This window comes from Eublepharis macularius, chromosome 11 (assembly GCF_028583425.1).
Source record: "Eublepharis macularius isolate TG4126 chromosome 11, MPM_Emac_v1.0, whole genome shotgun sequence".
Taxonomy (NCBI): domain Eukaryota; kingdom Metazoa; phylum Chordata; class Lepidosauria; order Squamata; family Eublepharidae; genus Eublepharis; species Eublepharis macularius.
The window spans coordinates 25753356-25780344 of record NC_072800.1 but is presented as its reverse complement, the minus strand read 5'-3'; the positions used below and the strand labels follow the sequence as shown (position 1 = coordinate 25780344).

The 26989-nt window shown below is 42.9% G+C and overlaps 1 protein-coding gene across 1 annotated transcript in view; it reads right to left on the bottom strand.

Moving 5' to 3' along the window:
• ELMO1 (engulfment and cell motility 1) overlaps positions 1 to 26989 on the bottom strand; it is a 410819-nt gene that overhangs the window by 169288 nt on the left and 214542 nt on the right. The window contains exon 15 of the mRNA XM_054991799.1: positions 10208 to 10316. Coding sequence (XP_054847774.1) covers positions 10208 to 10316 — 109 coding nt within the window. The remainder of the gene's footprint in view (positions 1 to 10207; positions 10317 to 26989) is intronic.

Genomic DNA, 26989 nt, shown 5'->3' with positions numbered 1-26989 from the left:
ATGAAGGGGGGGACACCAGATGGAATCTTTGTCTGAGGGTCTGTCATGGTTGTTTGTATCCAACGATACACACTTTACCAAATGTGTACATAAAGCTTTTAATACTTCCAGCTACGTATAATAAACAGCAACATGTTCACTGATACAGTCCTGAAATATTGGTAACAGTTCTCATTACCTGAACAGAAAACACTACATAGGTCTGAAGTACCAAAAATAGATGGCCTCTTTTACTGAGCCAGCACTACTGAAATTTCAGCTGCCTTCCTCCCCCCGCCCAACTCTGCAAAAGCCCAGGGGCTTTTCAGTGTTTCCTGGCCCTGACTTCAATGGATCTTCGAATCGCTGAGAAGGGCAGGCAAAGTTTAATTGTGGGAAGCTAATTTTCTTAAGCCTTTCATTAGCAAGATTATTTAAGCAAAAAAGAAAGTGATAGATGACACTTCAAAGCAGACTGGAACATCAGAGTCCTACAATTAAGTACCTTGCCCTAATTGTATAGCTGATTCCATTGTGCTGTGCTAACTCTTCTGATTACTCATTTACATGATTTTTTTATGGGCCAAAAGAAAAAAGGTTTTATTGGCAAGGAAATATAGCAATCTATCTATCTATCTATCTATCTATCTATCTATCTATCTATCTATCTATCTATCTATCTATCTATCTATCTATCTATCTATCTATCTATCTATCTATCTATCTATCTATCTATCTATCTATCTATCTATCTATCTATCTATCTATCTATCTATCTATCTATCTGCCCTGCTGAATTTTTCAATATTTCAATGCTAAGCATTGTTGCCCAATGATCAATGGAAGAGGAAAGAAAAATGAAAGGCATTCTTGAAGATTCCTCCAAAGGCTTTATCTACATTCCAGTGGCTCTGTTGCAGGTGAAAGATCTTAAGCTATCTGGCTGGGGTCAATTCAAAGATCTACTGACTGGGTTTTTAGTCAGGAGGCCACAGAAATGCTTCCAAATTTTACTAAGGACAGGCAATAGGGCTTTTTCCTTCTGTCCAAGGGAGTTGGGGGTGGGGGGAATGGGAGAATCAAAATTATATGAGGATGAAAATGTAGAGATAATGAAGCAGTTGTCTGAATGCTTCATCACAGGCCCGAATTCAGTTCAGCATACCCACATAAACAGGGCTTTTAAAAAAATTACATTTTGAAGATTACTCCAAAGATGGATCCCTAGGGGGGTGACCATCAGGGAAAACCCCCCTCAAATAACTTGCACAATTATTTCTCTGGGAAAGTTTACCTTGATGTGCACATGAGGCAAAGAGAAGGACTTGCATGTTTTACGCACGGACAATTTAAACCGGTCATTCTGAGTAATCGCTCTGATTGAAATGAAATCGGCATGGCTCTCGTGCATTCTGTACCATCAGAGGTTGCTTTGATTTGGTCTCTTGTTTTTATTTTACATGTAAGAGAAAGCATCGGTGTAGTTTCGGGTTTTCGGGGGCATGGTTCTTTAAAAAATTTTTTTTTGCACATGCGTAGTAACATTGCTACATTACTACATCAGCGGCCTGTCATTCCCCTACCCTGCCAACAGCTGTTAATTGGACACTCCTTTCCCTGCCAAGGATTGGCTGGGGAAATTTTTTTAAAAAAAACTGGGCATGTGTAGTTACGTAGCTACGTTACTACATCAGTTGCCTGTCATTTTCTTACCCTTTCAGGTGCCAACAGCTGTTAATTGGATACTCCTCCACCTGCCAAAACTTCTCTGGCAAGGATTGGCTGGGGAATTTTAGGGGGAATTGTCATTGTGCTATATATTGGCATTACAGTGGTTCACTGTTCCCTTTGTCTTTCCTCGGAATCGCTTGGGTATTGCGTTGTGACTGCTCACTGTTGACTTCTTTACGCCTAGTGGAATCATGACTAATCCTAGAGCACTTCTGATGGCCTTAACTCAGGTCATCCTAATGAGCATTAGACAGTCTACAGATGCCTGCCACACCTTCTTGACTAAGGTCTCCCACAGAAATCTTCTCATTAGGTCTTCATTGTCAATGATGACCATCAAGCCATTTAGTGGAATAAAGAGGTGGTCTCAGAGGTAGAATGCGATGGTTTGTACTTGCAAGAATCCCCATCCCCACTGCTACTAGGTCTACCCAAGAAGCCATCTCCGGGACTGTGTGTGCACAACCATTCCCCTGATGAAAATGGCACCAAAGAGTGAGGGGGAAATGATTTTGGCACCCAGAAAATTTCTCTAAACAATTGGTCTGTCTCCATCACATGACCAGGGATGGGGCAGTTGTGGGAGATGAAGGTCAGTAGATGAATGCTCCATTGGCCATTTTGTGAGACTTTTCATGAGCCCTACTGTCTAACTGTGAAATAAGTGAAATAAAAACTGTAAGATGCATAGAACAATGATTAGGAATGCTGGACATTACTTATGGAACACACAATTTAATCAACAAGATCATTCAGACGTGACGAAGTAACGCAGCAGCGTTGATTTGATTAATAATAATTTTTAAAAGGGGAGGTAGAACTGCAAGTGCTGCATTTGCTCTATGGCAGCACAAAATTAAATTTAGAACTCAATCTGAAAGCAATAACTATGGAGCATCCAGGTAGCTAGAATATTGTGACAAGTTCATGTTGACGTTTTTGAATTTTACTCAAATCTGGTGATTAATTGTGTTTATGTTGCAGCATTACTGTGCTTTTGCTAAACAAAAAAAATGGCAGAAAAAGGGTTTAGGGAGCTTAGGAGGGTGGGTGTGGTTACCAGTGGACAGACCAACCAGTTCCTGGGGGAAAGGAAGAGGGGGGGTACCAGAAGCAGAATGGGAGTGTTTGATTATGCACGGACAGAACGCGAGCTAGCAGCAGCTTAAAAAGATCACGAATGGGCACAGGGTAAAAAACTGGGGAAAAGATGAACAAAACCCATATCAGCATCCTGTGACTCCCTTGCAGGTGCAGAAGTCAGGAGAACATAGGAAGCTGAACAGATTTTGAAGCGCGGCAAAGGTACCATGCATAAAACATGTTTGATAGCTTAGAATATTGATGGCTCCATCCTGAAAAAATGTTCCTATACACAGAGAAGGGTTGAGAAGTTTAAAGCCCCCGTTTTCCTTTCACATATACCTGTCTTTGTGCTGGAGTTAGTCCAGATGCAGGGAGCATCTGAGAATGGCAGGAATGTTTAACTTCATAAAAGCTGGCAATATTATTCAAGGACACTTGCATTGGAGGAGGGCCAAAAGATATTCAGATGTATGAGAAACTCGTAATCACGAATTCTATATAGACATACACAAAAAGTAGCAAGAATGAACTATTTATTGTTATATGTTTCAAGAAGATGTTTCAGATATGTATAACCTTGTTTGGTCTATGAAATCATAAGACAGTAAGTTAGCCAAGAATTTGAGTCTTTGAAGCAGCTATTGTTAAGAGAAGGTTCCGAAACCCTGAAAATATGACGCTTTTACTTTGAAGGGGCTCCTTGCCTGTGACTTTCTTAACTTTGGGTAAGATACTTTTTTGGACTCATGCAATTGTTCTCCTTCATGGTCTTTGTATTTATTATGATGGATGGTATGATTTTCTGTTGAGTTATTAAGAATATTAAAAATCATGTTGTAATAATAAAAGCTTAAAAGAGAAACAGAGACTCCATAGTTGTATTACTTGTGTACTGTACCCCATAACGAACCTAAGATATTATCTGTGGTGCACCTCTGGCTTGGAGTTAAATGATTTGCAGTGCAGTCCTAAAGAGAGTTATCTCAGACTAAGCCCATTGAAATCAATAGGCTATGACTGGAGTAACTCTGTTTAGGATTGCACTGTTGATATAGGAAAACTAACACGAAGTTCAGGGCTTCTTAAGTGCACACCTGTATTTAAATCAGGCCTGACCGGATCATCCAGAAAATCACACTACAGGTAGGGTCAGATTGACAGCATCTCTTTGGTTTTGTCTCTTGGATTTTGGACTTACCTCCCTGAGGCCTTGCTGAGTTTTTCTATCTGCCTGCACTTCTTTAATAAATTCTATTGGTTATATTTTGTGTTGAGTCATTTGTGTTACTGTTTCAATCTGAATCGAGTAACTTGGCCAATTTGCCACAGCTACCGCATGAACTTGTTTCTGAACTCAGTCTGCCGGGTGCCTACCTCACAAGGTTAGCTTCCGTTTGTTTAGTGCCCAGAGGACTTGAGGCTTGCCTCTCAGGCTCAAGCTGGGTGGGCGGCTGATGGTGGCTGCTACCTTGGAAAGTGAGGACTCAGTTCCCAATTTTGCATTTTTTTCCTGTCACCACTGGGGAAACAGCGGCCCTTCTGGGGGAACCTGGACAGGTCAGCCCTCCTTCTTGTATACGGTCAATGGCTTAGAGAAAGAACTGTGTTCTGCGTGATTTTGGTGCTGTTAAGTACAAAAACTAACCCAGAGGCTTGTTTCTCCAACCCCCCCTTTTAAAAAAACAGCATGCATCTATGCTTGCTCAGCCAACACCCGCCTTGCGCAAGCAACAGGGTAGAAACATACAATAATTTTAAAAAACCCTGATTAGATCTGAACTAGCAATGGCCCACCGAGGAAAAACCAGTAACAGAATGGAGTTGGTTGGAAACCCCAGATTTGAAACTGTAACAAATTTTCTCAGCACACATCTCTAACAGCAACCTAACATGAAACCAAGTCCTAAGCCAGCAATTGAGAAAAGCATGTGTGTGCTTTTAAAAAATACATTAAGTTTAGGCCCAATTTAAAACATGACACTGGTAAGGAAGAACTTTCCCATACAATACTGCATGTGACCAGCATCTTGTTTAAAGTAGGCTGCATCATGAGAAATATTCATGTGTGTACAGTAGAGGCGGGCATGAACCGAAATACGAACCGAAGTTCGTCACAAAGTAGGCTAGTTCGTGGTTTGTGAACTGGCGGTTCGTGGGAACTCATTTCTCATGAACCGTGACAAATTTTAGCCAGATTCATTTGGTTCATTTTTTGGTTTGTCACTGCAGACAGCCTGGCACCAATCAATCAGTTTCCTAGGCAACGAGGGGGTGGGTGGGCTCTCTGCAGACCTTCTGCTAACCTGGAAGTGATGTTTTCACAAACTGAACAAACCAGTTTGTGAACCAGGGCAAGTTCGTGAAAGTTCATGGTTCATGAAATGCTACAAACCACGAACCTCATGGTTCGGAATTTTCCTGGTTCATGCCCATCTCTAGTGAACAGTGTTTAGCATAAGGCTGCCTGGCTTCCCACTATGGCGAGAAGTCTCCTGCTGGCCGCCCTCTGTTCTTCTGGAGAGAACTTGCTTTTTCAATAAAAACAACTAAGTATTGAAAAAGGCAAACCACGAATGGCAATTCATCCATACTAAATGGAAAGCACTGAAAGATGTTTGTTCAACAAAAGTATTAAGTTTATGAACAATGTGATTCTAACCCTGCTTTTTATTACTAACCCTGCATGGTTAGTAATAAAAGTTAAGTGCAGATCTCTTTAAAAGAGGGTAAACACCACCAACAGGGAATTTTTCTGAGATGAACATCTGTCTTATTTCAAAACACGCAATGATGCCAGCATATTCTTAACTACAAAACAGCACATGGCACTTCAAAGTTATGGCTGAGCCCAAGGAAAACAGCCTGCTCAATTCATACAATCACTGTTCCTTTTTCAGGGACCTTCCAGACCTTGAATGAGGAACAGTTGATTGCATTAGGTGAGCAGGCTTGTATTATTTCTGACTAATTAGGTTCTAAACACAGAAGAAGTTATCACAGATTTAACTTTTATCTATGTTTATATTTTCCGCAAACCTTGCTCCAAAAAATGACACATATAGCCCTTCTTCCTACTTAAACAATCCTGTGAAGTAGGACAGTACAACGGTCATTAATTGATCTTTGTAGCACAGTAGAGATTTGAACCCAGGCCTCCCAGATATTAAACCAATACTGTACACTACGGTATGCCAGTTAACATTAATTATAAACCATGCAAGAATGGGCAGAGGGCATTAGCCTGTAAGCCTATGCACAAATGGCATATTCACACAGTACAACCCACATAATCCATCCTTTGTGTCCAATGTTTTGATTTTAAATATTTTAATTGTTTTTATGCTGTTCTTAGCTCTGGTTTTAAGCATGTGCTGTTGTCATTTCGGTTGGTTTTAATCGTTTTAAAATGTGATTTTATTATGTATGTTTTTATTTGTTAGCCCTCTTGGTGGCCTTTATGAGAGCAGAAAGGTGGGATATAAATTTTGTTAAATAAATAAAATAAATACATAATACCAAATGATACTTTTCAGTGTGTGGTCTTTCAAATTCACCAGAACTCTACATCAGGCTGGATAGTACCAAAAAAAAAAAGGTCAAAAGAAACATGCAAATATCCTCAGGGCATGATAGTACCCAAGGCATGAGGAGGATTAGGGGAACAGAGAACTTGAGGTACTTAACAACAACAACAACAACAACAACAACAACAACAACAACAACAACAAGAACAACCGTTCAATTTATATACTGCCTTTCAGGACAACTTAATGCCCACTCAGAGCAGTTTACGAAGTGTGTAATTACTATCCTCACGACAATCACCCTGTGAAAGAGCCCCGGGGAGCTGTGACTGACCCAACATCACTCAGCTGACTTCAAGGGGAGGAGTGGGGAATCAAACCCAGTTTTACAGATAAGAGTCCTGCACTCTTCTTAACCACTACACCAAACTGGCCATTTTGTGTGGTGGCATGAGAAGAGACACCCCAAAACCACAGGAAGTGGGTTTGGGGAGGGAGAAGTTTCCCAAAGGGGGTTGGAATTCCTCACGCCTTGGGAGACTGAGAGCGGAACTACAAGTGACAAAAGGCACAGGTTAGACACTTGTCAGCTTCCCTCAAGTTTTGATGGGAAATGTAGGCAGCTTGGCGGAATGTTGGACAAGTGACAGTTGAAAAGTCCATTGGACAGCAGTCGGAGAGCGAAGCTGCAAGACTAGGATGCCTACATTTCCCATCAAAACTTGAGGGAAGCTGACAAGAGTCCAACCTGTGCCTTTTGTCACTTGTAGTTCAGCTCTGAGCTGTCTTGGAGCAAGTGATGCAGGAGGAGAGGGAAGAACTCCAAGAGGATCATGTGTGTATTCACACATCCCCTTTTGAGCTTGTTTCTCTTTTTTACCGTGACCTTATTTTTTATTTCTTTCAGCTATACTCCATGTTTCTTCTCAACAGGGACCCAAAGCTGTGTACACTATTCTACCATCCTCCATTTTATCCTCACAGCCCCCACCCTGTAAGGTAGCTTAGGGTGAGAGTGCGTGGCTCAGCGGTCACAGCGGAGTGGGAATTCTAATGCAGGGTCTGTGATGATCTGCTAGGGCCAAAGCACATGTCATCGTCAATGCACAGCCATCACTTCTCCCACCCTTCTTGATGGGCTGCTGTTTTTAGGGAAGAGGAAAACCCCGATTACATTATGCCTCTGCATCAACTAACCTTTACTGCACGTTTATGATAACATCATTTCTGACTTTCAGACCAGGTATGAGCATACTACCACGTGGCAGAACATCTCACACAAGATCTGTGCAGCATGCAGTTCCAGGGGCGGTCTTAACCAATAAGCAAATAGGGGCAGCTGTGTCAGGCTCCATGCTGGGGGTGGGCAACTGCCCTCTACCACATCCCCCCCAACACAGAGGGGAAACCACCTCAGCACCATCACTTGCTTGCACTTGCCTCGTTGGGGAGCAGGATATCTACTTCGCCAGCTAGCTTCTGGTGGCAGCAGCGACTCCTGCCCACTCCTGTTGCCCCTTGCTTGGACTGTGGCAGCAGCCGGTAGGCTTGGCAGGAAGCCTGGCAGGGGTGGCAGAGATCCTAGGGCCCTGAACTGGATTTTTGCCCATAGCCGCAGAATTGCTAAGACTGCCCCAGTTCAGATTAAGCCACCTGATTCACGGTCAAAGAGCCAGAAATGCTCCCTAAAATCTCTTATGAGACCCCTTCTCTCCCAGGAGACAATTCCAGGGGACATTTCGGACTGCCATGGGAGGGGGGAGTCGAGAAAACCACGTTACATCCACAAAAGTCCTTGTGCTCATGGACGTACTACCTTAGATTCAACACATTATTTTAACACATTATTTTAACCAAGGCAGGGTGCCCTTTTTATTTATTTGAAACTATATTGGTACTACTTTATTACATCTTAGCAGGGCTCATTTTGAGGGGGAACACGCTGGAACACAGTTCCGGCAGTTCCCCAAAGAGGTCACATGTCAGGTGGCCCCGCCCACCTGACTCTCGGCCAATTTTGGCCCATTTCAGCCTGGATTGGGGCCGGAACGGCCTGGATTGGGCCTCTGACGGGTGGTGGATCACTCTTCCACTCAGCAGCGGCCCAATTCTGACCATTCTGGGCCCCTTTTCGGCCATTTTCAGCCCCCTTTTGCCATTTTGGGCCCAATTTCAGCCCTGAATGGCCAGGATTGGGTCCAAAACAGCCAGGATAGGTGATGCCAGGGGGTGTGGCATATGCACATCAGTTATGCTAATGAGTTGTGCTAATGAGTTCCTCCAGCTTTTTTCCTATGAAATGACCCCTGAACCATAGTACCTTTGAGCAAACACAACCACAATTAAGAACGCTATTTTTAAAACTGATGCTAGATTTCCCATTCTTTTTAAACGACTGATTCACCAACTTTTGCCCATTTAATTTTTTAGAAGGAAGAAGTGATTCCATCACACCTTTTAAATTGTACATCTCAGAAGGTGTTTCGAGAGAGAGCCTTCCAACATAATAGTGACCAGAAGGAAGAATGAACAGCAGCATTAATGTAGATTTTGAACTCTGTCAGATTGACCATGATTGAAAATTCTAAGACTGCAGCTTGTGTTGAGCAATACAACCTTATATTGTTAATTGAAGTAATTATCCTTTGGCTTTACTGAAGCAACAGCTTGAGTTTGCAAGCCCCAGCACAACAAATCAGATATGTTCATTGTATACAGAAGACCTGATACATTAAGGCAACACACTTTGGGAGGAATAAGCCTTGTTTGCAAAGGAATCCAGACTACAGTAAGTGAACAAAATTCTCCCTGTTAAGCCCAAGCAAAGCTCTAGAAGGATAAATAAGACTATAGAACATTGGAGATGTTGAAGCTCGCCCCCAATTTTCCTAATTTTGGGCATAAACTGAAGCAGCTCAAGGGGATGCTATAGCACTTCTGGAAAATGACTCTAAGTACTCAATTTTTTGTCCTGCCTCCATAGCCCCTCCATAGGTATATAGCCCCTCTCCCATTCCCTCCTCAAATTCACCCTGCGATATAGGGTAGTCTGAGATAGAGGGCTGGATCCAACCAGCACTTCAGCTGGTGAACAAAGAAGGTGGAGTCCCTTTTGAGTACCAAAGAAAACTATGCTGGGGATCATGGAGCCTGCTTGGATAAAAGTAATGTAGGATTGGAAGGGGGCTGTAGGAAGGACGGGAGTTGGGTGAGACTGAGTGGAAATGCTGGCTGGATTCAATCCAGAGCAACTGGCTGAATGTCACCTTCATGGGTAAGAGAGGATCTGAACACAGGACTTCTCATTTCTAGTCTGGCACTTGATCACTATACTGTGCTGGTTCAGCAAGAGTATGACATTTCTAAATGATTTCCTTTTGGTCTTTTACGGGCCTGGTCAGAGGTTAGTTGTCTGGGCAGGAAATGATTACAGTAAGAACAAACATGAGATTCAGGATCAAATATCTCTACTACCACACTTTCCCCTTTACTTCTTACTAGTACTGGTAGTACTGGTAAATAATGCAAATTATTTATAGTACACACACACCTTTTTAAAAAACTAAAAAGTACTGAGTACATGAAAACGTTTTGGCCTGTTAAGTAACAGAATACACTGGAAGCTGCAAAACCCATCATAGTCCTTATACCATCTTTTAGCAATGAACGTAAATTAATATTCCAAGTCCTAAGTTTGAAGCATGCAAAATTTGAGTATGCATTACACTATGGCATCACAAAGGAAAATGCTTCCCTTGGAATATTAAGTATCATTCAATTCCTTCTTTGGGGGGAAAAGGAGAATTGGTGGGGGGAAATGTTAGTTTACAGCAGTGGCACAACTCAAATGACAAAATACTCATTTAGGAAAAACAGAGCAGACTTACGTAACTCTCCCACTTTCAGGATTTCACACAGCAGCTTTGTCAATTCAATACTACTTCGACCAAAGGGACACTCGTGCTTGTCTTCTCGGCTGCTATTTTCCAAGACAATCTGAAACGGAATGCAGTGTTGAAGTTCAGAGAGTGTATGAGTTTATCTGTTTAGGAAGAGCTATATAAAATTATGAATTGCTCCACAAGGATAAAGCTTTTTTTTCCAGAAGGAACACAGGGTCGCTTTTTTAAAAAGTTAATGTCTTGCAAACCAAACAAACTTTGGTGAGAAGAAACAAGTATGTCTGTTTCCGGCACACTAACAAATGAATAAGTTGTTGATAGATTTTGCTCAATTGTTGCAATGGTTTTCAAACTCTCAACTCTCAACTATGGACAGAACTCTTCGGCATCTGCCATTAAACATTTCAACAGAATTCATTGTAATGTGGCTACTCCAAGACATAGTGCTGGCTTATATTGGCTGGCTGTCAGGATTGTTCAGCTAGCCATCTGCTCCACAAGACACGCCCTACAACACCATCTTAAGCTCTTACATCCTTTTAAGCTCATTGACTTCAATGGACTCAGAGCCAAGCTACAAGTGACGCCTTACACAGGTTAGACACTTGTCAGCTTCCCTCAAGTTTTGATGGGAAATGTAGGCGTCCTGGTTTTACAGCTTGGCTCTCCATTACAGCTGCAAGACCAGGATGCCTACATTTCCCATCAAAACTTGCGGGAAGCTGACAAGTGTCCAACCTGTGTCAGGCGTCACTTGTAGCTTGGCTCTTAGATGGGTTTTACTCTGTTTAGGGCTGCATTGCTAGAATGCACCTGATACAATTAATTCATATCCTCCAACATCTTGCCAAGAGACATGTTTGTAACATCCCATTTCACATATCAAGGTTTACTGCTTGAGACCTCCCACTTGACTACATGTTAGTTTATGTATTCAGATATTTATACCCCACGTTTCTCCCCACTGGAGACCCAAAGTGGCTTACAACATCATTCATTTTATCGTCAGAATCACCACCCTGTCAACTAGGTTAGGATGAGAGATAGAGTGACTGGCCCCCGATCACCCAGAAAGCTTCCATGGCTGAGCGGGGAACTGCACTTCGGATTTGCCCTAGCCCTGCCTTTCACCCTCCCCTTTATCCCATGTCCTGATCACTTGAACAGCAACGTGCAACTACACACTTTCCTCCCCTTTCTTCTCCCACTTCACTCAGCTATAATCTTTTTTTTTAAAGCAATCAGTTGTGCAAGTACTAACTTCAGCAGTTAACCCTGCCAGTTGTCTTTTCACAACACAAGAAACTATCAGAAGGACACACTGGTTTTCCCATTAAAAAAAAAACCGTTAACCCCCCCCCCACACACTAATGTTGCAATGTTGCTGTTTTTACAAAAAAAATATATATTTTTAGGGGTTGCAACATTGGGGGGAAATGATGCAATGGCTAACATAAAAAACTCTGTAGAGAGTCCTGAATCCAGAACATCTCAGCCGATCATACAACCCCCTCTAATGTCCAAACATTGCAACATTGAAATATGCATTCAAAAAAACCAACAGAAAACCCTCACAGTGACAAAACCACTGATATGTCGTCTTCCCCTAGAAAGTTCGCAGTAAAACCAGGCATCAATTCAGTTTAACTCCTTCAAGTGCAGAATGAAAGAATAGGGTTTTTATGGGTGGCAGAACAGATTAACAACTGGATCCGATTTGTACAGGCCAAATAAGCAGAAAACCCACTGTAAAGTAGGGCATTTCTAATGTCCATTAAAAATAAGATCCATCCGCTCACCAATTAGAGATTAAATGGCTAGAGTTTCTTGGGAGGGAAACAAACCCTGAAGAATGGCCATCTCAGGAACTCGTGTTTGGTATTTTTTTAACCTAGACCCAAACCACTCTAGAAGCCTCTGCAGCTATATCTGCACTGATCAACATTTAACTGGAAGGTGGGCTGGAAGCTTGGGAACCAAGCAGCAGCAACAGCAGCAACAGCAACAGTAACAACAATAACAACCACGTAATTTGGGATTCCCCCCATCATGTTCTGCTAAAATATAAACAGGTCACTTGGGTTAAAATTCTGGCACATAGGGTTTTTTGCCCTTTACTAACAATGCTAAGATGCTTTCTGTAACTGCCCCCCCTCCACAGTTTCCTTCCCTTGTATATCTTTTGCCCTCTCCTCTGCCTATGACAGGTACTTTTAGAAATCAGTAACATCACATTTACATTTTCTCATCCCAGCCAACCAGAACTCATTTCGAGGAGGAACATGCAGGAATGCAGTTCCGGCAGTTCCCTAAAGAGGTCACATGTCAGGTGGCCCTGCCCACCTGACTCTCGGCCATTTTGGGCCTGTTTCAGCCTGGATTGGGGTTGAAACGGCCCAGATCAGGCCTCTGACGGGTGGTGAATCACTCTCCCACTCAGCAGCGGCCCGATCCTGACCATTTTGGGCCCTTTTTCGGCCATTTTCAGCCCCTTTTTTCCATTTTGGGCTCAAATTCGGCCCTGAATGACCAGGATTGGGTCCAAAACAGCCAGGATAGGTGATGTCAGGGGATGTGGCATATGCAAATCAGTTATGCTAATGACACACTTCTGGTGATGTCAAGGGACGTGGTATATGCGAATGATTTATGCTAATGAGTTCCTCCAGCTCTTTTTCTACAAAATGACCCCTGCAGCCAATAATGTGTAGTGGAAACGGGGAAACAAAAACACCATGAGATAAGTTTTCAGCTGGGGAGAGAGAAGCTGACCCAGGTCTATTTTCTTTGGCAAATCAAATTGTGTACTTTGGGCTGAAACAGATTTGATAGCAATGAGAAATAATAATTTTGCATGAGTATGACTTAACAGTCCTTAAAACTATGCCGAGAAAATAGTTGAGGTTGGTTTTCCAGAAAGACTTGTGTTTTGAGATAAGCTTTTTTACCAGTTCTCCAAACGAAACCGAGGTGGGGAAAGAAGTCCTATTCTCAAGGAACTGGCACTTGGCCAGAAGATCAAAACGTTCCAAATGCATGGAATTTTTCAGGCTTCATGTGAAAGTGTACTTTAAAAGCATTGTGAATTTGAATTTATTTTTGACAAAAAGCATTTAAAAATATTGCTTTTTGTGGGATTTCTTTCTGCCAACTTTACTTTCTATTTATGTGCTTTCCCTGCAAAATGGTCTGGTTTTATTTTAATTGGCTTGGGGAGAGCTCATAGCTCTTCCACTTCATGCTAAGGTCTCAAACAGATTTGTGCTCTGCAGATTTGAATGGTGAAGGTTTAGTTCAACAAACAAACAAACAAAAAGAACAAAGCACTTGCACCCAGGCTTGAGAAGAGAAAAAGTGGCCAACAGGGTGGGGTGGGGTATATTCTGGATGTAGGGGGATAATGGGACACCTTGGAATCGGATTTAAAAACTGGTGTTCCAGACCAAAGAACAGTCAACCCCAGATTTATTGTGGAGTGCTCAAAAACTGACAGGTAAACAATACAGTTGACAGGGAGAAATACTTTACAAAAAGAAGTGAAGAAACAAAAAATCATAAGCGAGGTATCTGGAGAGAAGTTCTGGGTTTCAGAAAAAACAAAACATTCACCACACACCCCTCCCCAATACTTTCTCTCTCTCAGGGCCAAGCTACACATGACGAATGACACTTGAACGGCAAGTGTATTTCTCCCTGTTCACTTGCCCTCCACTCAATCCACTTGCCGTTCAAGTGTCATTCGTCATGTGTAGCTTGGCCCTGAGTCTCATGATGGTTCCACCCCTCCTTCCACTTGTAGCTCTATAAGGGAAGAATATAGAAGGAGAAATAGTTGCAGAAAGCAGCAGAGGTCCCCTCCCAGCATGCTTGAGGTTTTGATGGATGAGGGCTACATTACCACCACCAAGAAAGATCACATAAACACTACATGAATATATGCATCTTTAACACCAATAAATCATTCCAAATCAAAGGGTTTTTTTTACCAAATTCACCCTGAGGGGTGTGTAAAATATACACTATAGAACACAGAGACAGAAAAGGGAAAATGCTTATGGCTCCCCAAATGTAGTAATTCATATTGCCTAAGATTAGAAAACCCCCTCAAAAAACTGCACCCACCTGACCTTTGACCTTCAGGGCTGTGGCTTACAGAGTAAGTTGCTTTTCAGGGCAGTTTTAACATCCAAAAACACCCAAGTAGAAAATCTGCAGGGTCTCCATCATTCAAAAAGGAAGAAGACAGAAAAAGAAGGAAGAAGACAGTAGCAGGAGAAATGAAGCAACTGACAAATTGCTGAGGTATAACAGCACCCAAAATCCAAAGCCTCTAGCAAGCCCCTCTCTTTGCTTCATGGAAACATGTCCTGGTGATCTGGACAATCTACCTACTTCTCAGTAAAACATGCTATAGTATTTTACAGGAAGCAACACACACAAATACAAACTACTTTAAAGCTTTCAACTATCCCACCACAAAGTTTTGTGGCATGGTAGGGCAGATGAATGAAGAAAACGAGTAATGTTTTCTCCTTTGTTGCATTATGGGAATTGTTATAAACTGTGTACAAGAGCCAACATAGCCTAACAGATAGAGTGTCAAGTCTTGGACATGAGTACCAAGAGGTTAAACCACGCTGTAGTATAAAGCTCGCTGGAAGATCTGGGTAAAGTCTCTCTCATCACAACTTACCACTAGAGGTAAGTGAGCATGAACCGAAATATGAACTGAAGTTCATCAGGAACTGGGCTGGTTCATGGTTCACGAACTAGCAGTTCGCAGGAGCTCATTTCTCATGAAACATGATTAATTTTAGCCTGATTTGTTTGGTTTGTGTTTCAGTTCATCACTGCAGACAGCCTGGCACCGATCAATCAGCTTCCCAGGCAACAGGGGAGGGGGATAGGCTCTCTGCAGACCTTCTGTTGACCCGGAAGTGACGTTTTCACGAACTGGTTCATGAACCGGGGCAAGTTCGTGAAATGAAACGCGACGAACCATGAACCACATGGTTTGGAATTTTCCTGGTTCATGCCCATCTCTACTTACTACATGTGGCCATTTTGAGGCTATATTGCTGCTCTAAGATTCTTGCCTGTAGTATTAGCAGTTAAAAGCCCAATAAAAAGGGTACAGAAAAGAGAAATTAAAGAAAAAGGAATACAAAGAGAGGAAAACAGAAGAACAAAAACTTTAAAAAGAAAAACAAAGAAAAATAATACATATTTTGTTTTCCATTCTCCTCCACAACACCTATCATATCTTTGTACACATTATACTTCTAGTTTTAATAGGTCTAAAATTCACCTTTTCAATACTGTCCTCTTTCTATTTATTTTTCCTAAACTTATCTTCTTAGAAATCAAATCCACAAATCATTAATTCATTTTTCTCATCTCACTCAGAAAGCCAATAAGGGGTTTCCAATTAACCATAAAGGTAGAGTTGTAAATTTAGTCATCTCCGCTAACTCCATCATTTTCACAATCCAGTCATTCATTGAAGGAAATACTGTACTTTTCCATTTTTTGCGCATATAAAAAGCCTAGTCACCATTGTCATATATAGAAATAGGATACCATGTTTATTTTCTGGTTGTCCATTAGTCACTCCAAACAAAAAAGGCTTCTGGTTTAAGTTGTATATTGATCTTCAAAATTTTCTGCATTATCATATGAAACTGTGACCAATTTTGGTTTGCTTTAGGACAAGTCCACCAAAGACGATAAAATGTTTCTTCAAGTTGCTCACATTTCCAACATTTGACATACCTTTACTCATTTTTGCTAATTTGTCAGGAAGGAGATGTATACCACTGATAATTGGCAGAGTGTTTGGATGCTATGGCTCTTGATGGCTTTCTAGCATTGACATTGGAATGCTTGATATTAGCTTGACTGCTTGAGATCGGATAAACCCACCACCCAGATACTTGCATTATTCCCTTTAATAAACCTAATTTTTGCTTCCACTGCACCCAAATTCTCAGTGCTCCTTCCAAGCTTATAGGGGTGCCTTGCTACTTTGTCAAAAACTCTTTTCTTGTATTGCATAAACGACTGACCAGAGTGAGAGTGTTCCTTAAACTGTCTACAACCTAAGCGTGCAGCTCTTAGGAATGAGAAGCAGTGAAGGAAAACTGTCTTCCTTGAGCTCAGGCCATTTCATTGTGGACTGGGGCTCAAGTTGGAAAGTGGGTCATATTTAGAGTGGTGCGTGGCTCCTGACAGCACATGACAGCATTCTTAAACATTATTTTAAACACTATTTATGCATCAACTTTGCAAAAAAGACAGAAGACTGAAGAAACAAAAGAATCATCAACAGCAACAATGAAAAGGCGGCAGACTGAACTGTAATGATGAGTACTAGGGTGCACCGGACCATCCACGAGACGTTGCTTTCCCCTCTTGCTGCAGATTGCTGAATTCCTTAAAATTTTGTTCCTGGAGATCAGTGGACCTGCAGGAGCAGCACAGGGGGCAAAATGGGAGGGAGCATCAGCAGAAATTGCCTGCCCCTCTTCCACAAATGGAAATGGCGTCCCATTGGAAGAACTGCCAGTTAATGACATCTCACAGAATCAAAAGAGACACTCCATCCTTCTTCAATGCTCCAGATTAATTCTCCACAGTTGAGAAACCAACACTTGGTTTCCTAAAGTATTTTTTTCTCTTGCTTCCAAAAATAAAGACTTAAACCACACCTAATTGTGAAACGTTATGCGTAAAGAACAGTAGGTAACCTAAGAAACGCTTCAGCAATTTCTGTTTTTACATTTCTGCAGATTCCCTTCAGGAACATGGTGCATATTGCATGAGTCATCCCTTCTGCTTTTAAATCCGTTGCAGCAGAAAACTAACCTTTCTCAAGCATCACAGAGAGGATAAAAAAGATCCAGCCGGAAAAGCAACTGTGGTACGAGCTATTACAAATTAAATGGAGATCTCTATTAAACACCCCCTTCTCTTGTAAGAAAAATTAATCCCATCATAAGAGTGGGGTTATTTCAAAGGAAATTTAGATTTGGCTCATAAATGTAGGCAATAAAGATCAGTGAAGAGGCAAACTAAAATACAAGGAAAAGGAAGGCGCTCCCAGAATCAGCAACATCATTCACAACTCTCGCTATTGCATCTGCAGGCTCGCACGTAAACCCAATATACTAAGATTTCGTGAGCGGATAAAATATTTCATGGTGACAGGGCATCGGCATATGTCATAAAGCAGGGTTACAACAATCAATAAGATTATCTGAGAAGGAGCAACACAGCCAATTAAAAGGCATTTTGTGTAAGCAATATGCAAAGCATCTTGAAGCTCTGAAAGCCCCTCTACACACATGCGCACGTGAGCACACACACATTTGCAGCAGGAAGGCACAATACATAGAAATCTTCATTTTGAGGAGCAAGGAAAAGGTTACAGTAGCTAATTGCATGCATCTAAGGGCAAAAAGCCTGATGTTTATGACAACACACACAGAAAGGCAGCAGTACTACCGGGGGGGGGGGGGACCACCACTATTGAACTTGTCAATGAACATTTAAAGCATTAAGAAACATATTGATTATGTACTAGAACATGGCAACATTTCAACCTTGATTGCAATGTATTACAGATGACGATGTCAACTATTGGACTTTGCTCATATTTCCTTTAAAATTTCTAGCTGGCAAAGGACCTAAATAAAGAAATGAACCAGGGCTAGCATCGGCATAGCCCTACATGAGGCAGCTGCCAGAACCCAGGGCTTTTGGCAAGTTTCACTGCTGCTCAACCCTTTCCCCTTGTGCCCATCTGCTTCCTTGCCAGTGGTCTGCCGCCCCCACCCCCACCCCGCATGCCCATGGCTGCCTGTGCTGACCAGCGCCACCAGGGAGGGCACGTAGGTGGGGCACTACAATGGCAGCGGCATTCCTGGCTATTTGCGGAACCCAGCATAGGGGAAAGAGCAAGACAGCAGGTGTTACATTGGTTTTGTGTGTTTGCAACTTGTTATTTGTTGAGGTTAAGGAGACACGGTGGGATATAAATATTTTAGTAAATATTTATTTATTCTTTATTTATCTCAAGTAACAGGGCTGGAAATATTTCTGCTTAAGACACAGGAGAAGGACTCCAGGTCAGAAGATACTGGACTAGATAGGACAAAGGACTCACTGCTCAATGAAGCTTTTTATTGAAAGTGAATGATCGTTTTGAAGCAGTGAGCTTTTTTAAAAAATGTAGCAAAGGTAGAAATACTCTAGAAATTTCCTACTTGATATTCTACCCCGTGTTTACTAGAACACAGCTTTCCCAAACCACAGTTATAATCTTGAAAAGTAGGGCTGCCACGTCCAGGTTGGGAAATTCCTGGAGATTTGGGAGGTGGAGCCTGGAGACGGCCAGGTTTGGGAAGGGGAGGGGCCTCAGTGGGGTATGATGCCATAGAGTTCACCCTTCAGAGCAGCCATTTTCTCCAGAGGGAAAAGCAAGAACAAAGGAAGCTCCTCTGGAAGATAAGCAACAAACAAAGTGGAACAGCACAGTTCAGGGGAAGTCTCAAAGTAAGACTTATTAAAGATCTTAATAAATATTAATACATGTTTATAATAATGTGTGCAAAGTGACTAAGTGCTAATAAGCTACATATAAATACAATCTTACATCTTAGAAAATATCCATGATCCATATAAACACTATTACAAAAGTAGAAGGATGGCCAATATGATTGATCCAAATTAGTGCAAGGAAAAAAGTCCAATTGCATATCAGAAAATTTCTAATAAGTCCTTTTGCGCTTTCTCCTTATAAGTGCAGGTAAGTATCCATAAACACAGTTCTAATATATGTTTTTATGTTCTCTTGCAGGTGAAGTCGAAATCATAGGAAAAGAATCCCCTCATGGACCCAAAAAGGGACCAGCTATTATCACTCTTGTTTCGTTGAAATAAACTTCATCAGGGGTCACGTACCCAATCCACCATGCATCTACCAAAAGAATTACTACCAAAAAAACCCTGGTTTTCTCCAGGGGAACTGGTCTCTGTTGCCTGGAGATCAGTTGTAATTCCAGGAGATCTCCAGCTACCACCTGGAGGCTGGCAACCCCATTGAAAAGATATTTTATTCATTTATTTATTTACAAAATTTATACTTCGCCTTTCCACCCTCATTAGGGCCACCAAGGCAGCTAACAGCTTAAAGCTATATGTAATTAAAAAACCACGTCTTAAAATCATTAAAACCAAACCAAAATAATCATTAAAAACCATTTAAACCAAAGCTGACATGCACATACCGAAACATAAAAACAGCAATTAAAACATACGAAAGGAAGAAGGGATCACTGAGGGAACAGTAGATGAAACATTGAAGTCTTCACCTGCGAGTCGCAAAGTTTTGGTGCCATGATCAAGAAGGCCCTTTCAGTACCACAGACTTGCAGTCTCCTAAACAAACCTGTGCTTTACCCCCAGTTGCCATTTTTAAAATTTAAATTTTATTTTATTAATAAAAATTTTCTTCTATAATATTTTATTAGAATTTTTTTTATTCTAAAATGGTTTAGAGGAGCTTGAAAATGAATATTCAGACAGCACGAACCAAATCCATTTCTTTTGCAGGTACTTCCATCATCTCCATCTGCAACCTCCCACGGCTTTGTTAATTAAGGCACCTCATGTTACAGAACATTAGCCCTTTGGAAGTGCGCACTGCCGATTCAATATTTTCCTCTCCCTAGTTAAGGACGATCTAAGAAGGCTGTGTAGCAAAACAAACTGGGCAAGCCTTGGAAGGGTAATAACGAAGAAAGCACAGCTGGCCTAATTTTTTTTTAAAATGTAGAGTTTGGATACAAATTAATAGTAGGGTTGCCAACTCCAGGTTGGGATTCCTGGAGATATGGGTGGGGAGTCTAGGGAAACAAATTAATAGTAGGGTTGCCAACTCCAGGTTGGGATTCCTGGAGATATGGGTGGGGAGTCTAGGGAGGGACGTCAGAGGGGTACAACACCATAGAGTACTGATCTTTCATTGTGAGATCAGTTGTTATTCCAAGAGCTCTTCAAGCCCCACCTGGAGGATGGCAGCCCTACTTTGATGCATATTTGCTTAAAACAAAGAGAAACCAGGGTACAGCAAGATTCGAAGCCGCATCACCTCCATCTGATGGCCTGCTTTCCTCCACACTATTCATCCTGGCAGGCTGCAGCTCTTTAATTTATTTCGGAATTTTTATGCCACCTCTCCAGGGCCCAGCTCAAGGCAGCTCTCTTGAAGTCTCGAGGGCATATTCTTGTCAGCTCTGGTACGCAAGGTCCCTTTTAATTGGAGGTGCTTGGACTCAATGTGGAACGTTCGAGCTTTATGCGACACACCGCAATCGATCACAAACTACCATTTGTGTCTAACAAGAGAAATAGCCTCCCGGTGCAACATTTTAGGGTTGCTTCATGTTTACTAATACGGTTTCGTATCAAAGGGACCACATGTACTGCTTGTACACCATCCGAGCGTCCCTATTTAACTGGAACTGTTTTAATCCCCCCTTGCCATAGATGAAAAACTGCCTCAAGACACAGCTATTCATTTAAGATTTGATTGGAACATGCACGAAGAGCAACACACAGACTGGGAGAATTGGTGATAGTCTGACCATCCAGTGGGCACCATATTAAATTTAGCCGAGCTCAGCAGCTGTAGCAATATCAGCAGCAGTTAGTACCTGCTGAGCAGAGCCTCACACTTCTCCTTTCTTCTCTAGATCTTTCAGCCTGCTCCTGATACAGGAGGAAGACTAGGCTGTAGGCGGATGAAGGGAACGGAACAGCTTGGCTGCAAGAAAGCAAGGGGGAGAGGAGCTTGTGGCACCTGCCCAACTCTGCCCTGCCACCTTCCTTAGCTTAGGCCAATGGGCCCCTCCCTGCCTCATCCAGCAGCACTTGGACTTTGGAGCTGGCCAGTGGAGAAACAAGCTGCAATCTCACCCATGCTGGGGGAGCCAGGCAAGCTTGCCAAACTCCATGTGGGGTCTGGTGTTCTGAAATTACAATTGATGTCAAGACTACAGATGGGTTCCCTGGAGGAAAGGGTAGCTTCAGAGGGCAGACTCTATGGCATCTCATTCCCACGGAGGTCCTTCTTTTCCCAAACTCTGCTCTTCCTGAACACTACCCCCCCCTCCCCGATCTCCAGGGATCTGGAGATCTCCATAAACAGCCTCATCTACCTCACAAGACGCTTGTGAATATAAAATGGAAAAGGAGAGAATGCTGTAAGCTATTTTGCGTCCTCACTAGGCGAACAAGTGGGGTATAAATGAAGTAAATGCCTAAAAATGTGTCCTGCTGGTTGGATGTGCGTGTGTGCTAATTCTGGAAAAAGGAGGAGGGGAGGATCCAGAATGCCTCCAAGCTTCTCATGCGTGTTTCTATTTCTATTAAAATGCGAGTCCTGGAATTAGCCTCTTTTTATTGCTTCTCACTAGAGTTTGGCAACTGAAAACCATTCCGGGGCTAACCTCCTGGGCGTGTCCCAAACCAAAGGCTGCTTCAACAGTTTCTACCTAAAACTCTTCATCTAGGTGCTGATACTTCTATTAGACAACATTTTCCCCTGGTTGAAAACACCCAGGGTACTGGCAAAGGAAGTTGCTTCAGAGGCAGGACGTATGCTGAACAACAGATACATCTGTTCGTGAAGAATTTATTGCTGCCAAGAATTCCTGAAACCTCAGTGGTCCCCATCTGTAAAATGAGGCCAATTGTGATGCACAAACTCTCTAATCTTCAGAATTCCCCTGATTATAAAATGGGACAAATAAAATCTCTATGAATACTTTCACTCTGCCCACGGTGCATTTTGTGTGTCTATAAAATGGGGAGGACACAGGAGAAACAAAGTGGTGAAGAATTCTCCAGCATGGATAACCTTGAGTAGCTTTGGGCTAGTCATTTACTGCTATACCCTGAATGATCTCCAGCTGTAAATTGAGGCCTCTTCGAGGAGGCATAAATACTTAACAATGTATTGTTAATACACTCTCTCAATTACCTCGTAGACTTGGCTTGCATTACTTGCTTTCGTTGTCTGAAGATACATACTGTACATATACTCCTGCTCGTTTGCTTGTAGCACACTAGTAGCCGCCTGGATAGTGCTGGACCCCCTCTGTGACACGTGATTCTCTGCCGATCCTCTACCCTGAGCCTGCCCCCTGAAACTGATGATCTCAAACTTTAGATCCAACCAGTTGCTCATGCACAGGAGCATCTCCATTTATGACTTTGAAATGCTGTTCTTGCAAGCCACATTCCTGTCCACATGGGAGTTTGGAAAGATCTACTCTCCCTTACTCCCAAGTTACCTACTTCTCTCTGGGTATTTCTGCTGCTGCTTTTCTACTCTTAAAGAATCTCTCTTGCTGAAGGACTAGCACTTTGGCACTCTTTGCCATGGGACTGCTTAAAGGCTCTGCCACTTTGCCACATCTCCTGTTTTGCACTAGCTAGCTATTGTGGGGATTCACAGCCAGGATCAAAATGAAAGGTGATAAACTGCAAATCCTCTTTCCATACTTTGACGTACATCTTATGAGATGGTTAGACAGGCTACTTATTCTTGAAAATTGCAGTGTTCAGAAATCATCCGCCCACTTGGTTTCCTAGACTGAAGTTCCTCCTCTTTGTTTAGCCACAGGTGCTCAAGATGTTATCCAGGCTTAACGCTTCATGTTAAGTGGACCAAGCTTAACAGCAGCACAGAACAGATCTAAAGAGGCTTCCATCTCTGTGTTCAGAGATTTTGTAATCTTTCACCTGCCCCTCCACTTATGGGTCATTCCATCCCTTCCTCTCCAAAAGGAAAAGATACAATCTAGCTGTGGGTTCTCAAATCTCTCTGCGGTGTCAGCAGGTAGCTGTTTGTCTTCTGTCTGCCAAAGCCATTTGCATATCTGCGACACTGAATTGCCCTGTGCCTTTGAAGTACACTCCTTTCCCCATAGCTTTTAGGCATGTGCAGTTCAGGAATCTGATTCAGAAAAAATGCCCAAATCGGACCGGATCCGTAAAGATTTGGGATTTCTGAATTGGGGCCAGAGATTCGGAAATCCTGAATCAAAGCTTTCTGAAGCATTCATAATGCTTCAGAAAGCTTCGGGGCTGAGCTTAAAGGGCCCCACCGCTGCTTGAAAGCAGCGGCGGGGCCCTTTAAACATCACCTCAGCCCCAGCCCCCCACCCACCCCACTTACCTTTGCAGTGTTGGCAGCAGGGGTGGCTCCGGCCCTCCCTGGCACCCGTGGGGCCGCGGAGTGGTGGAGGAGGCGGAGAAAGCCCTTCCTGCCCCTCAAATGGCCGCCACAGTGCTGTGGCCATTTGAGGGGCAGGAAGGGCCAGAGGAGGCAGCTCCAGCCTTTCCCACCACCCTGCAGGCTCAGGAGGCGGTGCGGCGGCAGAGGAGCCGGCTGGCTCCAGGCCATCACAGCCTTGTGCTGTCATGCATGCTACCGCCACTGCCCAGCTGATCATACTCCCCCTCTCCCTTTGTCCAGGTAAGTGGATGGAGGATGGAGGGGTTGCCCCGGTGTGTGTGTGGGGAGGGGTTGCCCGGGGGTGGGTGGGAGGTGGTGGTGGTGGGGGAGTTGCTCCCCCTCACTTCAGTATGCTTTGAATATTTATGGAGCATACTGAAGCAAGTAAATACCATAATTACGAAGCAGCTTGCTGCTTTGGAATGATGGTATTTCCCAATTTTTTCCCTGCTTCGGGTAAACCCTACTCCCCTACTCTTTGTAAATTAAAAGCAAATAGCATCTCTTCTCCATATCAAAGAGCCACTCCTTCCGCAATGGCAGCATTTCGGCTAAACCCGAAGCGGGAAACGCGAATCTTTTTGGGATGCACACCCCTAATAGCTTTTCCATTGCCAGCTGCTCATTTGTAGAAAGGTACTTGGACCCTATAAAGAGTAGACACCCAATTATTGTGATTTCGACAAGAATCCTGGAGTGTAGAAGCTACACAGAGCAGGAGGCTGCCTGCCTGTTTCAGGCTATAAGGTGAAAAAACCCAGTTTACTGATCCCCAACATGGTGCCCATGGGCGCCTTGGCATATGCCAATGTGTTTCCCAATGTCCATCTGCTTCCTGATACTTGGAGATAAAATGGATCAGTACAAAAGATCACTTCCAGTCGACAAATGTGAGCTCATTCCAGGAAAAAGAGTCACAGATGCGCATCCTTGTCTGAGCCCTCTGGATGTGTAAGCTTTTCCCTATTGGCTGTGCAAGAAGCAAACATTCCCCTACTCTTTGTAAATTAAAAGCAAATAGCATCTCTTCCCCAATGGCCGCATTTCATGACTGGCCCTTCTCCTCACAGTGGCCATTTTGTGGTGATAACCACTAAACTCTTATCAAAATTCCAAACCTACTACAGACACAAAAACATTGGGGACCTTTTACTCTGCCGGACACACATTATGAGGAGCAATATGTCTAACATGTGAAGTAACCACAGGCTATTTCTAGGCAGAATGAAGTGGGCCAAACCAAGTAGGTCTTGGACAGTTGTAATAAGCAGTAAATTGTCAGTTCTTATTTAATATGTTGTTACATTTTTACTGCCAAGAAACACCAGTTTGATTTTCCACCTCAAGCACCAACACATCTTGAGTCGAGTCTGGAAATTAATCCAGAAAAAAAGGATTATTATTCAAAGCTAGAAAAACATGCACATACACACAGAGACGGCAGACAGAAAAAGGGCTGCAGGAGAAGGAAGAGAAGACCAGATTATGAAGAGCCAGAAAGAAAACACGCAGCAAAGACGTGATCACACAACAGATTGGGAACATAACAGTCTCTTAAGCAAAGTTCTGAATGTGATAGATTAGCAGAACAAACAGAAAGTAGTTCTCTTTTCTACTTCCATATAAGAAAAAAGAATTACAATCCGGGCTGTAATGCCGCAGGTAATTTCCTCTGTGGCTGCCTATTTCTGAATACGCACTGTCCACATCATGTTGCATTTAGCTTGGGAAATGCTCATGCAATCTATGGAACAACTCATTTTTGATGAAGCTAACATGAGTGGGCAGATAGCTTTTTCGGGAGCTAGCGGAAGGATGTGTAGGCTGCCTTCCATACAACAAATGCATGGGTTATGAAATATACAGCTCACAACCTGACTGACTCAAAACTAATTACTTTTTCAATGATCTATACAAGACAGCTCCCATTTGTCTGCACCTTCATAACTCCTTAAACAAAACTACTACTCTTCCACCAAGATTTCAGACGTCTTGAAGTATTAAAAAGGCAAAGTAGTAACTGAACAGACTGTCTGTCAAAAAGCATGAAGCTCATACTATAGCAACTCTGTATTATTTGGCAACTGAAACTGGCCATGTTGCCCAGACCAGAGGTATATTGTCGAAGGCTTTCACGGCCAGAGAACATTAGTTGTTGTAGATTTTCCGAGCTGTATGGCCGTGGTCTTGGCATTGTAGTTCCTGATGTTTTGCCAGCAGCTGTGACTGGCATCTTCAAAGGTGTACCACCGAAAGACAGAAATCTCTCAGTGTCAGGATACAGTGAAGCTTCTCCCATTAGCATTCCACACCCTGGGAAACTCTTACAGGATGACTCAGCCCAAACCCACCTTCCTGAGTAGATATAAAGTACCTGCTAACATCTCTGAGAGATCTCTGTCTTTCAGTGCTACACCTCTGAAGATGCCAGTCACAGCTGCTGGCGAAACGTCAGGAACTACAATGCCAAGACCACAGCCATACAGCCCGGAAAGCCTACAACAACTAACAAGACCAGAGGGTTTTTACCAACTTCCTGCACATTCTGTTTCCCTGACGCTCTTCACTGGAGAGTCTACAATTAAAGTGCAAGGCAGCTGAAAGCTAAAAATGCGACTTTCACAGGCAGGACCATACAGCTGAAGTATGGGCTTCTACCCCCTTACTCTAAAAAGCACATTTCTAAAGAGCCAGACTCTAGTTTGTTCACAAACATGATGTTACTATGTGGATAAACAACAGGGGGCTACACCCCAAGGTCTAAGGCCTGTTGTGCAGGTTTCATACAACCTTCAACCCCCTGAGACTTGAGGGGAAAAATGGGAAGGCACAGGAAGGTGACAAAACAAGGTTGCATCCAACCCGTTTTTCTGCTGTTGAACAGGAAGGGGAGGTCCTCTCTGGTCACTAAAAACGGCTGTGCTGGTGATCACGGAACATCCATGTTCTAATGTCAGAGGTGACAGGCGCTGTAGAAGGGATGGACCTGAGCAAGACTGAGTGAAAGCATACACTGGATCCAGCCCAACAATTGTAACAAGCATGCCCTGTAATTTTCACCAAGGACAGATGCACAAATGGGCCAATTATCTTTGAGTACAAACCAAACCTGGAGCTCTTAGCAGGACAAACTCCCTCCAGGTTGGATCTTGTACCACTTACCTTAAACACTGTTGACTTCTTCCCTTTTCCCTTCTTGAGCCTCTCCCACCCCACACGCACTTCTATCACCTTGCCTCATGCTTTCCGGGGAAATTCATATCTGTTTTGTAACTTTCACTAACTTGCAGATGGGACTGAAGGCCAAACCAGGCGCGATGCTTTGAAGCTCTATGATGGGAGTTCTTGCTGTTTGTTTGAGATTATTTAAATTTAATTGTCCGGTTCACAGCTGGGAACACAATTTCAATTGGGACCATGGCACAAGATGGTTGGAGGGTTAAGGCTCCCCGCTCCAGGCTGCT